This window comes from Heloderma suspectum, chromosome 5 (assembly GCF_057233095.1).
Source record: "Heloderma suspectum isolate Gila_16-S chromosome 5, 16-S_ref, whole genome shotgun sequence".
Lineage (NCBI taxonomy): Eukaryota > Metazoa > Chordata > Lepidosauria > Squamata > Helodermatidae > Heloderma > Heloderma suspectum.
This window is the reverse complement of record NC_139462.1, coordinates 164,255,378-164,279,239: the sequence shown is the minus strand read 5'-3', so window position 1 is coordinate 164,279,239 and position 23,862 is coordinate 164,255,378. Positions and strand designations below refer to the sequence as shown.

General features: G+C 42.7%; 1 protein-coding gene across 1 annotated transcript in view; it reads right to left on the bottom strand.

Moving 5' to 3' along the window:
• Positions 1–5,533: 5,533 nt before the first annotated feature.
• The window catches only part of MRPL3 (mitochondrial ribosomal protein L3), a 34,823-nt gene continuing 16,494 nt past the window's right edge, over positions 5,534–23,862 (bottom strand). Inside the window, exons 7-10 of the mRNA XM_084858183.1 lie at positions 18,386–18,494; positions 17,759–17,836; positions 17,065–17,142; positions 5,534–6,634 (exon numbers count right to left, since the gene is read on the bottom strand). Of these exons, the coding sequence (XP_084714309.1) occupies positions 6,485–6,634; positions 17,065–17,142; positions 17,759–17,836; positions 18,386–18,494 (415 nt within the window). The 3' untranslated portion in view covers positions 5,534–6,484. The remainder of the gene's footprint in view (positions 6,635–17,064; positions 17,143–17,758; positions 17,837–18,385; positions 18,495–23,862) is intronic.

Genomic DNA, 23,862 nt, shown 5'->3' with positions numbered 1-23,862 from the left:
TCGGGAGGGTACTTGGATGCCTAATGTGAGCTAAAAGGCTAGCTCAAAGGGAAGGCATGGAATGGAACCATGGTGTTTCTCACATTCCCAAGGATTACACAGAACAGGTGGAAAGGGAAAGACATCCGCAGGTGGCAGCAAAAATCTCAGGATTAGTACCAAATTTGACTCGCTTTTCTTCTCCTCCTAAACTCATGTGATCTCAGGGTTGGAATCGGAGGGAAAGCCAGAACGCAGGTTCTGTAACACCCAGATTTGTACCTTGCTTTTACCATTTAGGCTGCTTCCAGACAGAGGGCGTCTAGTGCTACCAGTTAGAAGGGATTGTGCAGCTGGACCCCCATAACATTTCGTGAATGTGATGGCACAATTACGAAACTGTCCTGGAGACAAGTACTTTTATTCTTACTTTGCAAAACCGAGAAATGGAGACACCAATAGAGCAGGCAAATGGGAGGTTTCCTGCACTCACCAGAAAGCAAAGAAACGCATCTCTTGGCATTGAGAAAGGACATACTACATACTTGCGCTGGAGAAACAAATACATTAGAACAACATCACATCTGAACCCTACTTTTTCAAACCATCATCCTGTTGCATCTTATTTAATTGCTGGCTGGCAGATAGACTCATAGAATAGTAGGGTTGGAAGGGGCCTATAAGACCATTGAGTCCAACCCCTGCTCAGTGCAGGAATCCAAGTCAGAGCATCCCCGACAGATGGCTGTCCAGCCTCGTCTTGAATGCCTCCAGTGGGAGAGCCCGCCACCTCCCTAGGGAATTGGTTCCACTGTCCTATTGCTCTAACAGTCAGGATGTTTTTCCTGATGTAATGGTTCAAACGGAAACCCAGAGTGGATTCACCGCCCCACCGACACTGGTCCAACCCCGCTCAGGATGCAAGTACAGCATCCCTGCCAGATGGACGTTGAGGCTCTGCTTCAATACCGCCAGCGAAGGAGAGTCCATCACCTTCTAAGCAGTGGTGTAGTGGAGCCAGGACTCACAGGGAAGCAGCACTCACACTTCCTTACTAGCAGTGATGCTGCTGACATCATCTGCAACCAGCACTCCCCCCCTACCCCCCCCCCAGAATTCCTTGTTTCCTCTGAGCTTAGCTGCCATCCTCACAGTAGCTGGAGGGAAATGAATTCCCCCAGCAACTATTTATTTATTTAAAGTCATTTCTATATCACCCAATAGCCAAGGCTCTCTGGGTAGTTCACAAAAATCAAAACCCTAAACTACATGATCAAACATAATACAAAACTTTTAAAAGTTTAAAGCAAAATAAAGCTGAAGTAAAAACCAGAGTAAAAACTAGCCGCAGGAAAAGGTCTAAAAACACAACACATAGCTAAAAACAAAACAAAACAGTGTTCCCTGTTGTAATGCAAAGTAGGTAACTTTTTTTAATCAATGATTACCCTTATGGATATGTTTAAGTGATTTAAACATATCACTTAATAGCAAAGATTTTGAAGTTAACACATTACTCATAGTAATCTCAAAGTTAAGCAAGTGTGTGTGTGTGTGTGTGTGTGTGTGTGGGCTTGCAATTATAGGACATGGCTACAAAATGTCTTGTAAATTAACACTAATATAACTATGAAATTAAATGATATGGGTGCCTCCCCTCCTTGATTCTAGATTAATAGATTAGGTGTATAGTTTCAAAACATCTTTTATATTTAATATGTGGGGTTTAAAATGGAATTGTTTTTTAATTAAAATCTCATTATGCTTATAAATAAGCAATTATTTCCAATACCTTGTGTGAAATGATTAGTTAGGAACTCATATTTAAAACATTAGCATTTATAAGAATTGATAACTGAGGCTGACATGGCATTATATTTCGGTGAAAAGGCATGACTGTCATCCAGATTTCGGTGAAAAGGCATGACTGTCATCCAAGCAGTTTAGACATTTATTAATGCGACAGATTTGGGAGTAAGGGATGAACAGTGATAGAGAAGAACAATTGGGTTTTCTCTTATAAGTGCAATCTTTTTCTTTTTAAAATAATTGAGGGAGTAGCTGGGGTTGTCATCTGTAGAGAACTGTTAACAGGCAAACTTGAAAACGGTTTCTTAACAGTAATTCCCCCCCCTCCATTTTTGTTGCTAGGGAAACATGGGAGAGGGAAGGCACACTTACCTGCTCACAAGATTGTGTTCGTTCCTGAAAGGTCCAGAGCAACTTATATTATCTGTGTCAATCAGATTTGGGAAAAATTGACAAGAATTTATTTTTTTACTATCCACCTTATTCTACATATCTCGTTACTGTATACTTTGGAGGAAGAAGAAAAATCCTTGGAGTTGTTAAGATAGACGTAAGTGAACCGCAGATACTCAAGCAGCTTCCTCTGCAGGTTTGCCTTCCGCAACTCTGACAGCTGCTGCTGAAGCTACCATTCCAGTGAAGGAAGTGGCTTGTGTTGTTGGCGGTCAGATCCGCTGTAGCAAAAGTGGCAGAGGAAAGCCACCGCCGAGAGGGGTGGCTTCCTTCTGTGGAAAGGTCTCTTGAACCGTACGTCAACCCATGCCTTTCTGTCTCCCAACATTTGACAAGTTATAGTTGCAAGAAGTTCCATTTTGAAAGATTAATGCTCCTCATCTTCATTTTCCATGTTATTTCATTAAAAGAGGGGCAGAAAGAAAGCAAATGATTAAGTCAAGCAAGCTTCTCAAATCAGAAGCATTTCAATGAGCACTGCTCCTTACTGAAATTTAACATGGGATGCTGAAGCTGTGTTCTACAGAACCCTGGGATTCTTCAGAAGCTTATTAGGGGTTATAGAATCATAGAATAGTAGGGTTGGAAGGGGCCTACAAGGCCATCAAGTCCAACCCCCTGCTCAATGCAGGAATCCAAGTCAGAGAATCCCTGACAAATGGCTGTCCAGCCTCGTCTTGAAGGCCTCCAGTGTGGGAGAGCCTACCACTTCCCCAGGTAATTGGTTCCATTGTCGTATTGCTCTGACACTCAGGAAGTTTTTCCTGATGTTCAGCCGGAATCTGGCTTCCTGTAACTTGAGCCCATTATTCCATGTCCTGCACTCTGGGATGATCAAGAAGAGATCCTGGCCTTCTTCTCTGTGACAACCTTTCAAGTACTTGAAGAATGCTATCATATCTCCCCTCAGTCTTCTCTCCTCAAGGCTAAACATGCCCAGTTCTTTCAGTCTCTCTTCATAGGGCTTTGTTTCCAGTCCCCTGATCATCTTTGTTGCCCTCCTTTGAACCCTCTCCAGTTTGTCTGCATCCTTCTTAAAGTGTGGTGCCCAGAACTGGACACAGTACTCCAGATGAGGCCTAACCAGTGCTGAGTAGAGGGGAACTAGTACTTCCTGGGATTTGGAAGCAATGCTTCTATGAATGCAGCCCAAAATAGCATTTGCCTTTTTTGCAGCCACATCACATTGTTGGCTCATATTCAGCTTGTGATTGACAACAATTCCAAGATCCTTCTCGCTCGTAGTGTGGTTGAGCCACGTATCCCCCATCTTGTAACTGTGCATATGCTTTCTTTTTCCTAGGTGCAGAACTTGGCATTTGTCCCTATTAAATGCCATTCTGTTGTTTTCTGCCCAGCACTCCAGTCTATCCAGATCACTTTGAATTTTGTTTCTGTCTTCCAAAGTATTAGCTATCCCTCCCAATTTTGTGTCATCTGCAAATTTGATCAGCATTCCCTGCACCTCCTCCTCCAAGTCATTCATAAAAATGTTGAAGAGCACTGGGCCCAGGACTGAGCCCTGCGGTACCCCACTCGTTACCTCTCCCCAGCTTGAGAAGGTCCCATTGATAAGCACTCTTTGAGTCCGATTCTGTAGCCAACTGTGGATCCACCGGATCGTTGTTTCATCTAGCCCACTTCGAGCTAGTTTGCTCATCAGGATATCATGGGGCACTTTGTCGAAAGCTTTGCTGAAGTCGAGGTATATGATGTCTACAGCATTCCCATGGTTCACAAGGGAGGTTACTTGATCAAAAAATGAGATCAGATTTATCTGGCAGGACTTGTTTTTGACAAATCCATGTTGGCTTCGAGTAATCACGGCATTGTTGTCAAGGTGCTTCCAGATGGATTGCTTTATGATCTGCTCCAGAATTTTCCCAGGGATTGATGTCAGACTGACTGGTCTGTAGTTCCCAGGTTCCTCCTTTTTACCCTTTTTGAAGATAGGGACAACGTTAGCCCTCCTCCAGTCATCTGGCACTTCCCCCGTCCTCCATGATTTCTCAAAGAGAATAGACAGCGGTTCTGAGAGTTCTTCTGCCAGTTCCTTTATGACTCTAGGATGCAGTTCATCTGGCCCTGGAGATTTGAACTCATTCAAAGTAATGAGGTGTTCCTTGACCATATGCCTGTCGATCTCAAGCTGCAATCCTGCCCCTTCAGCCTGTACTTCGCCTTTGCCGGGGGGGGGGGGGTCATAGACCCTCTTTTGGGAGAAGACTGAGCCAAAGTAGGAATTGAGCACCTCTGCCTTTTCTTTGTCATCTGTTATCATTTTGCCATCCTTATTTAATAGCTGAACAACCATTTCTTTCCTCTGCCTTTTACTATGCACGTAGCTGAAGAAAGCCTTTTTGTTGTTTTTAGCATCTCTCGCTAACCTCAGCTCGTTCTCCGCTTTAGCCTTCCTGACGCCATCCCTGCAATTCTGTGCTACCTGCCTGTACTCTTCCTTTGTTACTTGGCCTTCTTTCCACTTCCTATATGTGTCCTTTTTTGTTTTCAGGTCATCCCTAAGCTTTTTGTGAAGCCACATTGGCTTCTTCTGTTGTCTTCCACCTTTTCTTCTTGTTGGAATTCTTCAAGTAGTAGAAGCTAATAAACCTTCTGAAATGCACTATTTATTTTTGCCAGCAAGACTAGGATTGCTGTGTTCTAGGGTGCATTCTGAATTTATGCAGGCCTGGTCAGTTCCCCATAGCTTAGTGTACACCAGGGATGGGGAATGCATGGTCCTCCAGATGTTCAATGCAAATCCCATCATCTCACAGCATTGGCTATGGTGACTAGGGTTGATAGTTGTAGTCCAGCAACATCTGGAGGACAACACATTCCCCACCCCTGGTATACACAAATCCTGCTGGAACAGACCAAGGGTTCATATCCTGCTTCCCACAGGGGCCAGATGGATGTTTCTAAGAAGCTTTCAAAGGCAATAAGCCCTCCCCTACTGTTGAACCCTCACCTCCGCAATATATCCAGGAACATATATCCCTTTTTAAAGCCATCTAAACTTCAGCCCATCACCCCATCTTGTGGCAGCATCTTTATTTATTACATTTCTATACCGCCCAATAGCCGAAGCTCTCTGTCACCAGCCCCTGCTGAGAAGTTCATGGGGAAAGGTAGGAAGTTTGAAAAACCACTGTGATAAGTGAACTTTTCTGTCTATATTCCTATGGTATAGGGCACGTGTCTTTCATACAGAAAACATGTATGAGGCTTATGACAGGACTGGCTTGAAAAGGCATTTCACTTGCATTGAAATGGGCTGTTTTAATTTTTTGAATTTATTATATAAAAAAAGAATGTCTTGCAAAAACCAGAGATGCTTTATTCAAAAGTAAACCCAAATATTAAAAAGGTGCCCCATGCCATACTTTTTTGGGGGTGGTAGTGGGTGGGGAGAGGAGAGAATCAGATGAATAGTGCAATCCTGTGCATGTCTAATTAGAAATAGGTCCATTTGAGCACAATGAAACTTATTCCCAAGAAAACACGCCAATTTATCAGTGAAACAAAGGTGTGTGTGTGTGTTGGGTGGGATTTCATAAAATTGGTTCTCCTTGAAACCAGGTCAATTTCACATTTTTTGATCAAATCCCTGTTGCTTGCAAGGTCTAATTTAAATACAATTTAAGTCCTAGGATATTTTTGATGAAACAGGGAAGGGGAATATAGGAGATATCAAATTTCTGATGGTAGGTTTTGTGAAGAGACAGTTTTGCAGTGACACTGAACAGTGGCAAGCTTGTTCTTTGTAAAGCAATAGACATCTCTGCATCACCACACAACAGAGTAAACTTAAAATGAAAATCTGTTTTTAATCAAGTAAATAATTATTGTTCATGTTCTTTTAAGGAAGGGGGGAAAACAAAGTACACATCTATTTCATAATATGATCGAGGCAAACGGTTCCAATAGTACTGATATGCTAACTTTATCTGTTCGGAAGGTTTTGAAATTTAATTTTTTTTAAAGTTGTCAATCAGCAGTGTCACCATTTCTTTGTTCATCTTCCTTCAGCCGCTCTTCAGTTTGCTATAACTAGTTTATATATTTCAGTGCAGTTTTAGAATCTGTTGTCGTAAAGAAAATGCTTGACAAGAATAACCAGGTGTCCGGGGTTGTGTTGGGAAGGTTGATGATGTCAAAGGAACCTGGATACCGTCTTGCATTGCGCCTTCGGATTGACATGTATGATGGGAAGGTTGCGTATTCTTCAGGATGTCAGTAGCTAAGTGAATGCAATGGAGGGCTCAGTGAACTGGAAAACTTCCTCGTCATACAGGTCATCGGGCAGCTCTTCTTCACCATCAGCAAAAAATGTTGGGAATGGTGAGTTCTTATAGTCATCTCGGTATGCTGGTAAAGATGAATCACTGACCTAGAACACAACAAGAGCAAAAGGGGTTGATTTAAAAAAAGGGCAGAAAATCACAAAGAACATAAAACACAAAATGAATGCTAAAATAGGGCATCAGCTGAAGAAACTGGCATCTAAATTGTTTTTGCTTCTCCTTTTACAAACTACTCTTAATGTGTACAACTAATACTAATTAAAATAAACACACATTATTTATTATACTTGTCAGATACCTTATAAACAACTTCTGTAGTTTTTGGAGGGGACATTGGGCTGGGAAGGGCTGTGGAGAGCAATGAGAGGCATTAGGGAGGTGTGTGAGGTGACCCGATGGTGGGGAGAAAGCAGGGAGGGGGTACAGATGGGTATTTTAAGCGTGGGAGAGTGAGTGTGAGAGAGAGAGGTGTGGGGGAGGCTTTGCGGGGAGGTGATCCTGAAAGAGAGAAATAAATGAGCAACTGGGGTGAGTGGATCTTGTGTGCTGGGAGTGTGGGGCAAGAAGGAGTGAGAGTGTTTTGTGTGGCTGATCCTGAATATGAGCGAGAGAACTGTGGGTTAAAAAGAGAGGGTCTGTGTTTCGGGGCTCAGACCTCAGTTCTGCTTTGTATTCAGGATCTTGGACACCCTACCTGTTTTTCAGCCTCAAGTCTGTTGTTCTGTGAAATGAGTGTTTTGCGACTGGGTGCACCCACAATGGCAGCCATTTTGTGATGGCGTCCATGATACATTGTCAAAATTCCAAATGTGCCCACCAGCCCAAAAAGGTTGGAGATACCTGTTCTAAGCTGTGAAAATAGGTCATTGTGTAAATGTAGAGCCCAGTTTCTCCCAAATTAGTGAAGACATCGCACGGGAAGTGTATAGAAAAGGGAATTACAAGCCTGAATATTCTGATAGCCCATTCAATAGTTCTAAAAAGGAAGAGGCTTATAGCTAGGTCACAGTAACACAAAGCAGAAGGTTCCAAAAACAGTTCACTTCAGACATTATGGACACTATCTGGCCAAAGGTAAGCACATCTAAGTTGCACTTCATTCAATGGCAGAGTGTTAAGCATGTGATTAACTCTTTCCTACTGAAAGCAGCTGGACTTCAATGTGCTTAAGAGTGTCTGGATCAACCCCGTTCTTCTCAGATGTGCTGTCTTGGGGTGTCCACATAAGTTAACACATGTGAAATGTGGACCTGGCAATCCTGATCAACGGCAAACAACAATTTCCAGGATCATATCCTGGGCATTTAAAAGCTGGTCCATACAAAAGGTGGCAGGATCAAATCCCACCCATGCCATTGCGACTCAGATTGCTTGTGCCAACATTGTGTGGGGATAGTTCTATGCCAAGAATAGGGCTGGAGAACTATTCTTTTAAATCATTATTCCATTAGTTTCCCTTTCATTTATCTATAATGTTTGCTACCATGTAGGAAACGTGTGAAACTTTGCAGAAAGATTAGTGCCACCCAGCGGCACTGCTGCCATACCACTGCTGTGTTGGAGAAGCGACACATGGATTAGGTTTAGGTACTGTTTCCTTCCCAATAGATATAACATGGGTAAGCAATAATTGGTATATCAATGCCCCCATTGTTAGCCTAAGAGGTGAACACTATGGGCCAAAGTAGATGGTAATTACATGAAAGCAATCAACATACACAGTTTTTTAAATGTAAATAGCAGCTATGGAGGCTGATGGGGAGAGGAATTTAACCCATTATCTCCTGCCATGGTCCTGATGAAAATCACCCCCCAAGGCTGTACTTGCATTGGGAGGGAAGCCTCCCTAGGTACCATCCGCTCTGACTTCATCCGTGTATGTGTAGGATTTTGTGCCCAAATGTGCATGACTTTATGCACAAAGCAAAAATTGAACCCCATTTGTCATTCTCTTGCCCAGCTTGGAGAGACCCTTCTGGACCTCTTTGCAATCTGTTGTTGTTCTACCACCCGGAATAACTTGGCATCATCCACAAATCTGATCACCTCACTGCTCATCCCTAACTCCAGATCATTTATGAACAAGTTAAAATGCATTGGCCCCAACAGAGATCCGTAGGGGGCTCTACCATTTACATCCCTCCATTGTGACAACTGTTAATTTATTCCTACTCTCTTCGTACTGTTCTTTAACCAGTTACTGACTGATGAAAGAATTTGTCCTCTTATCTCATGACTCCTAAGTTTGCTCAGGAGCCTTAGCAAAGGACTTCTGTCAAAAGCTTTTTGGAAGTATGGCCTTTTGGAAGGCACATGCGTATGCCATCTTACTGTGTCTTTAAAATGTTGACAGCCCGCAGGGCTAGTAAAAGCCACAGTAATTTTTTTTTACAATTCTGATATAAAACCAAATAATCAAAAGCAAAAAAAGAACAAAAATTTTAAAAAATCAGTTCCATCTCAGTGATCTAAACCCTTTCCTGAATAAAAAGGATGTTACTAAACTTCTAAACGTCAGGAGTGAATTGGCCAGGGAATCCATGTCGACAGACCGGTCCCAGATCATGTCGCCACCACACCTACAAAGGCAGGAGCACCAACAGCAGGGCCTGTGACTTGATGATCTGTAAGGGCCAAGGGGACACACACAGAGAAGGTGCTTCTTCAACTTGCGCCCCCCAGCACCTGTTTTGGAAACTGGCAAGTATCTGACAATAAAAGCTGCACAGCAGGTGGGAGCATGGAAATGGATGCAGAAAATGTTACTGGGTTTTGATCATGGTTTTGCAGAATAGCAAATTAATGCACTGCAGACACCTAGGGAAACAGACCTACAAGACTGTGTGCTATTGTCAGCAGAGTGAGCTGTCAAGTACAAACAACTAGAGTTTGGCAGAATAATCAGCAAAATTGTTTGAGCATGTGGCAAGCTGGATGCTTAGCAACAGGGTGAAGTCACAGCTCAGTTTACAGCTTAGTAAAGCTCCAGGCTGTATCAGTATTTTTACACTAACTGTAACAAGATGTAAGACACTTACATAGGAGCGGAAAAAAACACTTCTTTCCAAAGTGTGCAAGACTCAAATCTTTTTGCCGCAGTAAAATTGGTTAATCAAAGAGCTGTGGAGATCAAATATTGAATTTGTTTTTGCAAGATGTCTTTGTTCTCGATTGCTCCTCTGAAAAGGTCAGCCTGATAGAGGAGTCTTCTCCAACCTGGCATCCTCCAGATGTGCTGGATTACAACTCCCATCACCCTAGCCAGGATGGCTGTTGGGCAACCTTGCTGGAGATGGTAGGAGTTGTAGTTCAACATATCCAGAGGGCATCAGGTTGGGGAAGGCTGTGCTAGAGTGAAGAAGATGTCCTAGGTGACTTGTGTGCCTTCTGGACACACCATTCCCCATTCCTGCTTGCTTAATGTTAATTTAGAACAACTTAGTGAGCTGCAATTCACTGTTTAGCTACACTGTAACTTAGGGAGCAATCCTATGTATCCTTAGACAGAAAAAAAAGCCATACAGTCCCCAGCATGCACCAACCAGCATGACTGGCTAGAGGAATGCTGGGAGTTGCAGGACTTTTTTCTGTCTAAACATGCATAGGATTGCGCCCTTAGAGACTTAAAAATAAAAATTAAGAGCAGGACCCAGTTACATTCTGAAGAGAGCCAACATCATATGCACCACGGTTTCCTGTCAAATTAGGTTTCAGTAGCCAGAGGCATCACAGTCCATGGTGAGTGAAGCATTTCTAAAACATATTGCCTATTTGATGGGCTCAGGTGAAACTCATATGTAAACACAGATAAGTGAGAAATTTCAGCCCTCTGTGTTGATGAAAAATTAACAGACAGGGCAGGCACAAGATGACACACCATTATGCTTAATATTTTTATCCTGCTCAATCTGGTTACTGAGGAACAGCCAGGAATCGGAAGTAGGCTACAAACTAAATTATTAGCATTGTATTAATTTTTGCAAATGTCCACAATTTCTTTCCAAGAAGAACCGTGGTTTTTCTGGCCCTTGCTATGCCTATGTTATATTGCTCTACATGCTTTGGATCTATGAGCTTGCATGTACTGTGAACAGAGAAGGCAACTAACATACTTGCTTACTGAAAATTTTACTTGATTAAATTTTTTTAAATTAAAACAAATCTCTCTTAAGGGAAAGAACATGCTTTGGGGTCAACTTTCCTGCTAAACAGAGAACAATTAAGTGGCATGGTGCACAGCTGAGCGCAAAACCATATTCTAATTAAACCAGAAATACATCAGTGTTCAGTTAGGAGAGACTTTGCAGTTTTAGGGTCTGAGAAAGACCTTAATACCATTCATTTTGGGTATTTCACATCTTCTGGGAAAAAATGTTTTCTATAAATGTACATCTGCCAAGGTGCGCAGTGACTTAATGGTTGCCAAGCAACCAATGAAGAGGGCACCAATGGACCATAGCTGTGCTTTTTATGTGCAGAAGACAGCAGCAACATTTTTTACACTTTCACAGCAAATTATTTTGTTTAAAATGTACTTGAATGAAACACTTTAACAAAAACGAAATCCATTAGAAGTGTTGGCCTTGCCAAAGATCCAGACTCTTGAGTTCTGTAGTTCACACATCCAGATGAATTAAGTACCATGTAAGACTGACCAACACAAAATTGGGAGCCTAAATCAATTGCTTTATGTGGGGGGGAATCAAGACCCTAGGTTTTGTCATTTAAAACTTCTAATGGCATGCTTCATGGAGTGCCTATTCTCATACAACCCGTACCTATCAAGTGAAATGGGTGACTGTGTCGGTAGGACTTCCTCTGTGATACTGCTATAATTATTGAAGTCCCTCCAACATATAGACTCAGCTAGCTCCTTTGTGTTTCACTTTTTGAAAGGCCATAAAAACATTTTTATTTCAGCAAGCTTCCAGGGAAGATTTACCTGAGATAGCAGATAGCAATTATTTGGCTACTTGGGTTTTGCCTCACTGCTATTTTAATAAACATAATAAAGTGTGGCACCTTGAAGACTAACACATTTATTATGGCCTTTGTGGATCTTATCAGATGAAATAGATAGGCTCTAGTAAAAAAAAAAAAAAAAAAAGCTTACGCTATACTCTGTTAGTCTTTAAAGTGCCACAAGCCTCTTTGTTGGTTTTCCTGCAGTAGCCTAACACAGCTACCCCGCTGTAAATTTATATTTTAATGTGCCTCATTGTATTATCTACCATTTTATTGTTTTCTACTATCTGTAAACTAATTTGAATTCCCAGTTGAATGAAAAGGTTGGAAATGATGCACCTCACTGGCCATACAATGTTTACCCAATACATTAGTACTCCCATCCGGAGAACTTCAATGGATTATATCAGGGGTGGACAACACGCGTGCTGCCCCCATGGCCCTTTTCGCACTGCCGCTGCTGAATTTGCTGCAGAAATTCAGTGGCGCAGTAACCAAAAAGGCTGATTTCCCCTTTGTTTTAATAGGAATTAAGCCGCATTGGCAGGATGGCACAGCAGCAAAAAAAAAAGGGGGGGATCAGGCCCTTTTTGCTGCTTCCCCACCATATTTTGGACCCTTAACACCCAGAAGTTGCCCACCCCACATGAGGTGAATGAAATCTTTTACATATACCTAAACACATGTGATTGCAAAACATCTTCCCAGCTAATAGCACTGAATGATACAGAGATGAGTAGAAGGAATACTGGGTTCTATTGGTAGATCTCTTGGCTGATTTGACTCCCAACTGTTTAGCAAGAGCAACGACAAAATGGCTTTTTCCACCTAAATTAGGCTGCTGAACTGAAGAAAGCTTGGAGTAACCAGGCACCGACTTTTCTGTGAAAGGGAAACTGAGCTCGGTTCAGTTGTGTTACTGGAAACAACAAATTCCTAGGCTCAGAGGCATCCTGTTTGCAGTGCGTTGGACTATGTGATTTCTGAAGGACTCTGAAATATCTGGATTAGAGGAAATGGGCAAGCTCATACCTCAGGCGATCGCAAGATCACCAAAAAAGAAAAGCACAAAAACCAAACAGATAGAAATGTAAGATAGAAACAGTAAGAGAAAAAATGAAAATAAAACTCAAGAGTGTTCTAATTTCCCCCCAGGAAGAAGTGAACAAGAGAGAAGATCCCCTATGAGGCTGCCATAGTGGTAGTTGAAAGAGAACTGAGGGAACAGGCGTGAGCCCACTGGGGACATGCACACTGGGCTGGTTGGGGTACATTCCTGCCCCCAAATCCTCAGCTATAGAAGCTTCCCAAATGGGGCTCTGTGCAGGTGCAGAGCCCTCATGCGTGAATGCAGTGACTATGAAGAACTTTAGGTGCACATTCTGAAGGACTTACTTTGTAGTATAGGTAAAACTGGCTAAAGGGAGAGCTGGAGTGTAATGTGAATAAGAGCCAAGGTTGTGGTCTTTTCCATTTCTAGCAGTTTCTTCCTAATATTAGTTTACTGGGAAGTGCTCGTTACTATATCAACAGTCAACAAGACTTGGACTTGGTAAATTATAGTGTGTGGTGCTTTCACTGAGGAAGAATGTGCAAGGCAAGTATGGCAACTGTAAATGTTGACTAGTCCCATTAGTTACATCTAACTTAAAAGCTGTAAGAGAAGATACATGCATCCTCACAACCAATAGTTACATGCATGTCAGATACCAGCCATTTCATTAACTTTAACCAAGTTAAAGTTGTGTTGAAGACCTCCCCTTCCTCCCTCCATCCCAAAATAGGGCTTGCTGAACTCCACCACTCAGCACAGTCACTGATTACTGCTACAGTCTAGAAAACTGCTAATGTAATCACGCATTTTCATGTTTCCCCCTTTCAGTGGTGTCTGTATAGTTGACAGCTTTGAACCATGACTGCTTTGAAATCCGGATACAGATAACTGCGTTGGCTGAAGTGGACTTCCTTGCCCTCTCCTTCCCATGGCGGCCCCTCCACAAAGAATGTACACAGAGATTGAGGAGACCCTGCTGAATGGGGTGAGCTGTTATGTGAAGGGGAGGTCCCCCAAAATCAAGTGGAGGGACCTTCAAGCGCCCTTCCTCTTGAGGAAGGTCCTTTTCACTCGAGGAAGGCAATCCTACACCCAACCCCATCGTCTTTTATCAGGAAGCAGACTGGTGAAGAACCAGATATAAATTTCTGGCATTCACAATTGCTTTGCAGTCCTTCCCATCTAAAGATTTCAAATGCTTTAGGACAAAGTCAGGAAAAGGGGACGCTTCTGCCATGATGCAGAATATAAGAACACTGCAGAATGACAACTGGATGTAATTTGTGCCTACAACTATCTGAACAGAATGTGCACCTTCGTAAGACAGGCTATATTAGGAAAACTGTCAGCGCTCTAATGCTCAAGTGTTACAATGCGTTGGATCCAAAAATTCCCTTCCTCAGTTGGAGAAAGACTCCTTCCCACTGGAGGAAGGGAACCTTCATCTCCAACTCAAGTCCAGTTCACACTGTATTCCACCTTATAGACTGAGCACAGGATGGGATATGACAACAATCAGCCCTGATAGCTCACAGAACATGAACTGGGACCTACGAACACAGATGTCTAGAAGTAGGCACCGTTTGCATGATCCACCCACTGCTAAAAAGGGGTGGCTGAATCTTGATATTTTATGCCCATTGGCACTAGTTCATACCAGACTGGCTGGTGGGTTAGAGTGCACAAGCACAGTTTCTCAGGTCATGTGTACTACCTACACACCAGGTGTAATATGAACCAGACTAAAGCCATCACTGCATAAAAATATGGGGAAAATGCAATTTTCCACTTCTTAGGACATATCTGATGGGACTGAAAAAGATACTGTAATAAGTCAAGATTGACTTCTATGGCATTGAAAGAGATGCCTATGACAGCTGCATTCAAAGGGGTTTTGTTCCATTTTTTCCCCACACAGTCAGATTTCACTAACTGGGCAACAAGCCGTGGTTCAGCATTTTTCAATTTCCTGTGTTCGTAGTTTTGCTGACTGAAGCACTGTTGTGTCAAGGACTCCTCAAACCTTGTGGTCCAATTTCCATACCAGAGCCCTTCTAGAACAAGACAGGAATAGAAACAGCATGTAACCTAATTGAATGCGACAGCTTGGTAGAGAGAAAACAAAAGAGCAAGGGCTAGGCTGAAGGAACAGCTTCTTGTCCTTAACCCTCTGCTACATCAAGAGACCAAACCTGAGGAAAAGTTTATGCCTTTTACATATAACTAGACTGCATTAAATAATTGTCCTGTTACTGCACCAGCAAAGCAAAGGTCACTCCCGTCTCTCTCACCAGCCTAAGGAGCCAAGGGCCACTTGGAGTTCACCCCCCCACCCCCACCCAAGAAGACTACTCTCAGCAAGTGGAAGACCAGCCTGGCCCCAACCATCAGCCAGAGAATAAGCAGCCCAGAACATATCATGTTCGGCTTCCTGCATCCCTCCCACCAAGAATGGTGTTCTAACTGTTGCCCATTTGCAACTGCAGAACCAACAGGAAGGCCACTCTCACCCCTGTTGCTGGCCAGGGGACCAAGAGTTGTGGTGCCATCTCCATCCCAACAGGAACGGCAGTAAGGGAAGCCCAACCCATTAACAACTCATGTTTTTTCCTTCAGCACGGCCAAACTGATTTCCCTCCTCCACCTTTTCTCTCCCCTTCCCTCCCGTGTCTTCTCTTTCAGTTTGCTGTCCTGAAGGCAGGGCTTGTGTCTCCTTTCCCTTTAATGTACAGTGCCTGCCAGCCGTATCTTGCATTGAATGTTAATTGCAACATGCTGCTTTGAGAGGGTATTTTTGTTGGAATGTAGGATAAATTATAAATAAATAAAATGGATACCGGATGCAAATATTAGAAAGTAAAAAGTTGTCTCGGAGTGTAAACAAGCTGCCCTTTTTGGGAACATTTGCAGAGGCAAAATTATTCTCTCCTCGAGAAGGTCAATTAACTACTGGGTATAGATTGATCTCAGTGGAGATCAAATCTAGTAAAAATAAAATCTAATAAAAAGTAATAAATCCATTAAAAACACTTAACATCCCTTTCCCAAGTATTGATTTCATAAGCTTTGCAAGTGTTTAAATGTAAGAGTGGCCACAATCCAGCAGCTGTATGATTAACTCTATGCAAGTAGAGGGCTTTCCTCCTTCTCTGGTCAGCAGCTTCTGCATTACAGGGCAAGGACCTTTCGAAAGACAGAAGCAGTTTGTCACGTGCTATGAGAAACTGCAGTTAATGCAGGCAGGCTCCTGAGCGCATCTCCAGAAGTTTTCTGGATTGTGGCCCTTCTCTTCAGAGCTAAGGGATCTCCCACTTTCAGTCATAGAATCATAGGCTGTCTAAAACCTCCCATTCTCAGCTCCGAGTATTGCTAGAATCTTAATGTTAAAAAGAACTACTGAAGAAGCTATGGATATCCATCAAGAGAAGCAAAGGAAGCTGTGCTGGTCTGTAAGAAAAATGCCAAAATCCAGTGCTGGACATTTATTAGGACCAACCCAAGTGTAAAAAAATAGCGAGCAAGATATTGCCCAACTGCGGACACCAAACTAATATTTCTCTCATCATGTTATTTTCTATACACAGAAACGTCACTTCTTTGTATTTGAAAACACAAAGCACCACTGATACAATTTTCTTGTGTGACCCGAATCTGGCATTTGAATTTGGTAGGGTCTGGAATCCATGGGCAATATTCTATTTGACGCTAGCGTCAATGTAAATTATGTTGCACGAGCATAAGTGCAGTACCAAAAGCATTTGCTTGCGCATCATAATTTATGTTAGCACTAGTGTTGAATATACATACCTCGCTGTTGAAATTGCTGCCGTGACTCTGGATCCCTGCTGAATTTTGATAGTATGGTGGCAAAAAAGCCACATTTCTGCTTTAAAACAAGGTGCGCAGTGAGACCCGAAAGAAAGAGCACCATTTGGTGTTAAAACAAGGTGTATGGTCATCAAGTGCCTTGTTTTAAAGGGGAAATGCGTCTTTTTGCTGCTGCTGCACCACTAAAATTTGGCAGCGGTGCAGCAACACTTTGGGGGGCATCGGGGGCTGCGAAATAGCCTGCCTGTTGCCCACCCCTATTCTAAGCAACGCTGTGGGATTTATTTGTGAAGAATTCATTTAAAAAGTGTATTATGATTTTTCTTGGTCATGCCTCAGTACCGAATAAAAATAAATAATTTAGTCATTGTAGTATGTACATAAAAGGTATCTTGCTTGTTAACAGGCTCCTTTGTAAAGATCATACTTGACCAACAGCTGATAACATCACTGTGTCCAATTTTTGAGATGGCTTTCACTGCTTGTAATTGTTGAATAACAATGTAAGGTTTTTCCCTTTTAAGACAATGGTTTAAACAAAGAACAAGGCACTGCAGCAGAAGACACTATATAATATTGAAGAAACAAGAGAATCAATATTGTGCAACAAAGCAATCACTAAGTGTATTGTGTCACCGCATTATGCAATAGTTCAAGAGTCAAACTTACCTTTACTAAACAATTTCTATGACCTGGAACAGCACCATTTACATATATGATATTGTACTTCACACTGACCTGCCACACCTGAAAGATTGAAATTACCAAATTGAAACCAAAACATTTTATTACAGTTTTATAATGTATTTAATTTTCTAACTATAACCACAAAATATTTCCGAAGACAGTACTTTGGGAGAGACTCATATGAATAAGAACATAAGCTAAAAAAAAACAGCTGCAAGACACTTTACATAACAACATAAAAGCACCATCATTATACATGGCAAATCACTCCTCAGTTTGTTGGGCAGGCTTGGAACGCACTGGGTGCTGAGGCACTTTAACAGTTGGACCTGTGCCTCAACAATGGCAGGGTTGCCCTTCAGAGGATTTCATGCCCTCCTCCCCTGGCTCCATCAGTGGCCACATTGGCAAGCGAGTGCTAGGGAAGGCCCCTTCACTTGCCCTGAACTAATTCTGTTGTTACTTTGAGGAATCAAACAAAGTGGGCACAGTAATAACAGTGGCAATCTCCCCATTCCTTTGTTGGTTTGCTTCTTTTGTATTTCTTAAGAGGAGAAGTTATATTTGCTAGTACATGAGGGTAATTATGCACCAGGAAACAACTTTATCAAGTCAGAGCGGGCATCACAGGTGTTCCTACATAGCCCCAACTTTAGCCCACATACATAATCCTCACCTTTAGCCCTTTAACTGTCCTGAAGCGGTTACCCATCTGTCCGGGCATTTTCTTTCCCTTGAAGACCCTTGCAACCTTCTATCTCAAAAATACAAAATAAGTTAGACACGTACCACAGAAATGCCCCTATATGGAACACTGCAAGGGTAGAAGGAGAAATTCAAAGCAGGTATTTCGTAACATCATGCCATACATCAGGGGTATGTTTTGGACTACAACATGCATCAGCCCCAGTCCGCATGGCAATTGTCAGGGATTATGGGAGCTGTAGTCCAAAACATCTGTAGGGCACCTTGTCACCTAGCCGTACCATACTTTCTAGTTAAACTGACACTTACAATGCAATCCCATACCTGTTTAATCAGAAATAAGCCCCATTATGTTCAATGGGGCTTACTCCCAGGTAAGTGGGTTTAGGAGTGCACCCTAAGACAATCCAATGCACAATTATTTGGCAGTTCAGTGGGAATCTGTGCCAGTATCAACATGCAGTGTCCCAACAGACTGCTTGATTTAGGGAGCTTCTGCTTTGATTAAAATGTCTAGATCCATGGGAATAAACTTATTTTTAAAAACACTTATCTTTTTCTACTGACAAAAGTAATAAACACAGTTAAGAATACGTACACTATTGGAAATTGCTCCAGGTCGTCTGTGTGTTTTAGTTTGGCCATGACTAGCAGGCTGGCCTTTAAAACCCCATCTTTTCATAACTCCTTGGAAGCCTTTGCCAATTCTGAAAGCAAACAGAGCCAAACGAGATCGGTTTTGAAATAACCATCTAGAAAAAGATAATTTCCCCAATTTTCCCCATGGTATATGTTTTAACAAACACTGGCAATCAGCTTGGTTCTTGTGTTTCTAATCAATGTTTCTGAACCGTTTTCAAGGGCAACTGCATATAGAGCACATTGTAGTTGTTTGAAAGCAAGAGGTTACCCAAGGAGTGCGCCACAAGATGTGTTGAAAAGCCTCTCTTTCAGGAAAGGCACAGTGGGTATCAACTGCCTCAGCCTAGGAATTCAAAAGGCAACCTGAATCAAGAAACAGTCTAAAAAATGCAAGCCTGTTCTTTCTAGGGAGAATGTGACCATATGTAGAACCAATATTTGTACCACATCACACCAACTGGCTATGCCCACCTTGTACAACTCCACTTTCTTTGCACTTAAGCTCAATCCATTCACCCTGTTCCATTACTGACCTACTGAGCTATTCAGGGCCAACATATATGAACCAAATGGAAAGGAGAAATACAGCTACTGGGAAGTGGGACTTGCGACAAAATGTTCAGGATACATCATTCCATTCCCACTTCCTCCCAGTGTTCCCAACATTCCATCCCCTGCAACAGTCAATCAGCATTTCATGCTGACTGAGCATGCTCAGGCCTCATCAGGCTACTTTGGGGTTTTCTTTTAATTTCTTGGGGGGGTCCTTAAAGTTGTTGTTTTTTTGGTACTTGTGTGCGAATGGTGCTGTTTTGGCTACATAAGTACCAGCACTTGGGAGAATGAGTTTGGTGTGTGTGTGTGTGTGTGTGTGTGTGTGCATGCCCTAGCCAGCATAACCAATGGGGGGATGGTGGGAAGTATAGGCGAAAACAGCTGGAGGGTCATAAGTTGCCCACCCTTGGTTTAAGCTGTGTCCTGCAGAGGCTTGTCCTGCTTACTTGTAAGTAGGCATGCTGCTCATGCTCAATTCTGATTAGACATGCTTTCTAGTATAAGTTGGTAACAATGGAATGTGGGTTTTTTCCCAGCCCCACCTACTTTTGCCTGTGGTCCCACCCACCACTGGAATGCAGTCCCCAAGAGCTTCTCCAAAATGGAATTTGGCCCTTGGGCTGAAAACGGTTTGTCACCCCTGGCCTAGACACTTCCACTTTCGACTATATCTGCACTGGAGTCAAAGCTGGAACAGATGCAGGCAATTTGATCACCAAAATACTTCACAAAAATATTACAGTGGGCGACTGAACATTCCAAGCCTTCCACTGAAATGGTCAAGACATAAATCTCCCTTACTACCCAGACCAAGCAATACATTGGGTTGAATCCAGACTATGTTATGTTCTAGTCCAGGGCTGCAGGATGTCCGTTACATGGGGTGCCCATGTAGCCTCTTGGGGTTTCTCCAGGGAGCATGGCTTTAGGCTCCAGCCCTGCCCCCTGGAAGAATTCCCACAGAGGGCACCCCCCCCCCCCCCGCTATCTCCAGTCTGAGATAACAGCTAGGATTCCCTTGCTGGTGAGCACCAGCAGTGGGGACACGGGACAGCCTGGGCATTGAGACTTGTCTGAACAGGGAAGAGTTGACATTCTCCCTGGTGCAGATGAGTCCCAATGCCTGCTGCCATCTCCAGTTGGCACAGTTCCATATATCCCCCAGTATGAAGAAAAAAAGGGGTGTTTACATCAAGGTTTGGGGCCATGCTCCCTGATGTGACATCAGGTGCAGGCCACAATCCCTGATGTCATGGGGTGCAATCCAGTCCCCCACCCCAAAACAGTTCTGCACACCTGTTCTAGGCCCTGAAATCAATCAGGCAAGTTAGCCATGACTAACATAACTCTTAATTATTTCAATGGGACTAAAGCATGATTGACTTAGTTTGAATCCAACATATTATACAAGGATATATATACTCCATTCCCTCAAAGGGGCCCAATTATTGTACATTTTGTAGCAGAGCACCATTTTCTTAAGTATAAATCAATCAGAAATCAATTTGATTTAAAAACATGGGAAATACTCCTCAAGTAGAAAAGAGGCAAAGTTACCTATGAAATATGATAATTTCTTTAGCTGTCAGCAGAATTACCTTTCATTCCAAGAATATCTTATGTACATATTTCGACCACATATGTTTAAGCAAAGTAGGACAGCACAAACATGTTTGTTTAAGCTGTAATTTTCCGATAGCTATTCATTGCCCTGTTAAGACAGAAAGTCTGCAGCTGCATTTGTGCCTAAGAATCAAAAAGCTATTGCTTCCAAGTAACGCTGCTAGTCAGTAGAAAGAAGTGTTGGCTCTAAAAAGATTACACCAGTATGAGGTGTTCCTAAAGAGCTTCTTTAATTGCAGTGCAATCATATGCAGGTTTACTCTTAAGTAAATCCCACCGCCTTCAATTAAGTTTACTCTCGGGTAACTGAGCACAGGATTGTGCCCTAAGGCTAGGAATAAGCTCCATCAAATACATAGTGGGAATTACTATACATATAAGGGATCGGCAGCAAGACCCACTTGCATTCACTGCCATATGTCTCCCCACCGTGCCGTCCACATTCCTTAGCCTTTGTTCACATTCCCCAATCAGAAGGCAACGCACACAAGAAGCCAGGTGGACAGCGATAAGGCCTTAAACTTGCCTTAGTTGACTGCATTTATACAGCACATTGGCGCTACATTTTGGTCATGTACATAGTGCTAATTAGAGCAAAAAGTGTATGTGAACTGAATGGGAATGGCAACAAACTGACTCAGATGACTAAGATAAACTAAGCGAAAATATGTGCAATTGAAGTGATCACTTACTGTATTCTTCCCCTGCTTACCCATGCATCCATTCCTCCCATTCTCTCTTGTCTCTCTGTATTTATTTTAGATTGGAAGCCCCTTGGGGTAGGAACCCGTCATACCTATTCTCTGTAAAGCGCCATGTAAATAGATGGCACTATATTATTATTAATCTTATCTTCAGATACTTAAAACAGGAATCTTCAGCCTTTATTTTATATTTTAAATGGCTGCATTTTAGCTTCTTCGCTCTCATTTTGGGATGTAAATGTGAAGTCAAATCCACTGGCTGAAAATGACACAATCCAGCGTATGAATGTTTAGACCAGATGGATAGCTAAATCACATATATTTTGCTGTCACACTAATGCTCATAATGCTCATTTAGCTAACAGCCCTTGAATATCGGGGATTCTTCCTTACAAGAGATTCTGTTTAAGGCAAGCATGTTTAGTGGGAAGCTGAATCTTTTAGTGATCAGATTCAAGCATGGAGCACTGACCACATGCTGACCCGGTTGGGACACAATGACCAACCATGGGTTAGACAACCCATAGCTAGTTGGGGCTGTACAGGATCGAGCATGCATGCTGTCTCCCATCCATTCACCACTTAGTTTTCACATTACAAAACAACTCAGGAATGCCCCGTTCCTGGGTTGTGCTCTGTGATGTGCGAAACTGGAACTCTGAGTTGTTGAAGGAGAAATGACCCAAACTTGTTCCAAACAACCCAACCAACAACAACAAAACAAAAATCCAATAATTACAGTTGACAGAGCTATTTCTAGCAGCCCGGTTCGGATGTAACGACAACCCATGGGTTGCACTGTTACATCTGAACTGGGCCACTAGAAACTGGGAAATTATTAATGCTTTAGGCACAGAGCAGAATTTGTGGGATGGGGGAAGAAGACTATCTATAGCCACAAATCATGATCTGAAGGCACCAAACTTCAAAGAAAATAGCTCTGTCAACTTTAATCAACCAGTGTAATCCCTGGTGTCACAGGACTAAGTGTCCACTTCAACATTTCATCTTGATGGCCCTTTTTAAAAAAGAGAAGAAAGCTGGGAATTATCCACCTGGCCATAAATAGTGCTTTTCAAGGGATAAAAATCGAAAAGCAATTTCATCACAACAAATTGTATACATATAAGAGGCAGTACTCTGGGAACAATTTTTCTTTCCATGCCTCCTTCAAGTTTTAACAAGCTCCAAGTATACTACAAGGGAAAGTTTCCAGCATTTAATACACTATAGATTGCAGCCTATTACTATGGTGCATAACCTCTGCTGCTCTTATGAATACGCTGAATGCCATAAATTCAAAGCCAGTGTTCATGTGGCCTTTGAGCTCTCTTATATTATGAAGAAATTAAAAGGAACCAAACATGGTAGAAATGGATAGGGATGTTTGTTTCTTGCCTGGGCATAATGGGCAAAAAAGGAGAATGGGTGGGATGAAACACACGCACGCCCAGACACCACTACAATGAAAATAACATCAACTCTATATAAGGAGAGGATATGGACTAAAGGGATGTGCACATTCAGGAGAAAGCAACATAAACAGCTAGAGTTTTGCTTTCACTGTAGAAGCTATCACAACCGAACAGATGTGTTGCTTTTAAAACCCAAAACAGGCTTTTATGCTGAGCAGTGGGAAGCGCTGCAGTGAAACATGGAAATAGGCTCCCCCCATGTCCGTATCTCTTACTCAGATACCAGTTTGTATCTTTTGTCTGAATTCAGAAATGGCAACCCTTTCTATATCCATCTGGTATTATATTAATCTTCCAATCACTGCATCCAGAATTGCTATTCATTGGATGCCCCATAGAAGTTATCTGCTAAAAGTGTGCAAAAGGAGAATTTCATTAACAAATCATCAACAATTTAATAAATACTTTAGGCTACGTAGTTAAACAGTAGCTACATTATAATTATTCAAGAATGAGGGAAACTGCAAATGAAATTCATAATTTGAGAGATAATGTATCACATAACGAGAGGGAGGGAGGGAGGGAGGGCGGGAGGATAGTGAACCTGAGGAACTGCCCAGAATCACCACCTAGCTCCTAATGTTTCAACAGCCACCACAGGACTACATCTTGCCCTGAGGGGAGGAAAGATTTGGCTTTTTAAAAGCATTCTTTCCTGTAGTGTTACTATTTTCAGGAAAGGCCCAAGACCTGAAGCGAAGGACAAGATGGTGCCCCCTCTCACTCCATGTGCAGCCGCTGACTGGTAGCTGAATCTCTCTTCAATGCTGCCAATGCAACAGTATCCTCCACCACACCTGAAGGCAGCAGGCTAGTTTAGGTGGACAGATTGCCTGGCCCACGGCTAGGGATGTCAGAGAATTCCGCCATGGATCTCAGTGAAGCCGAATGCCAGCGCATTCGGCCCCCTGAACTCCATGGTGGAATGGCCTGCCACCCCCCACCCCCCCGTGGATCCCCCCCGGGACGAGACTTACCTGGGGCGGATGTTCTGGGCGGCGGCTGGTCTTCCGACCGGCTGCCGCCGCTGCCATTTGCAGTCTTGTCGTTGTTTTTTTTTTTTACAAGACGCGATC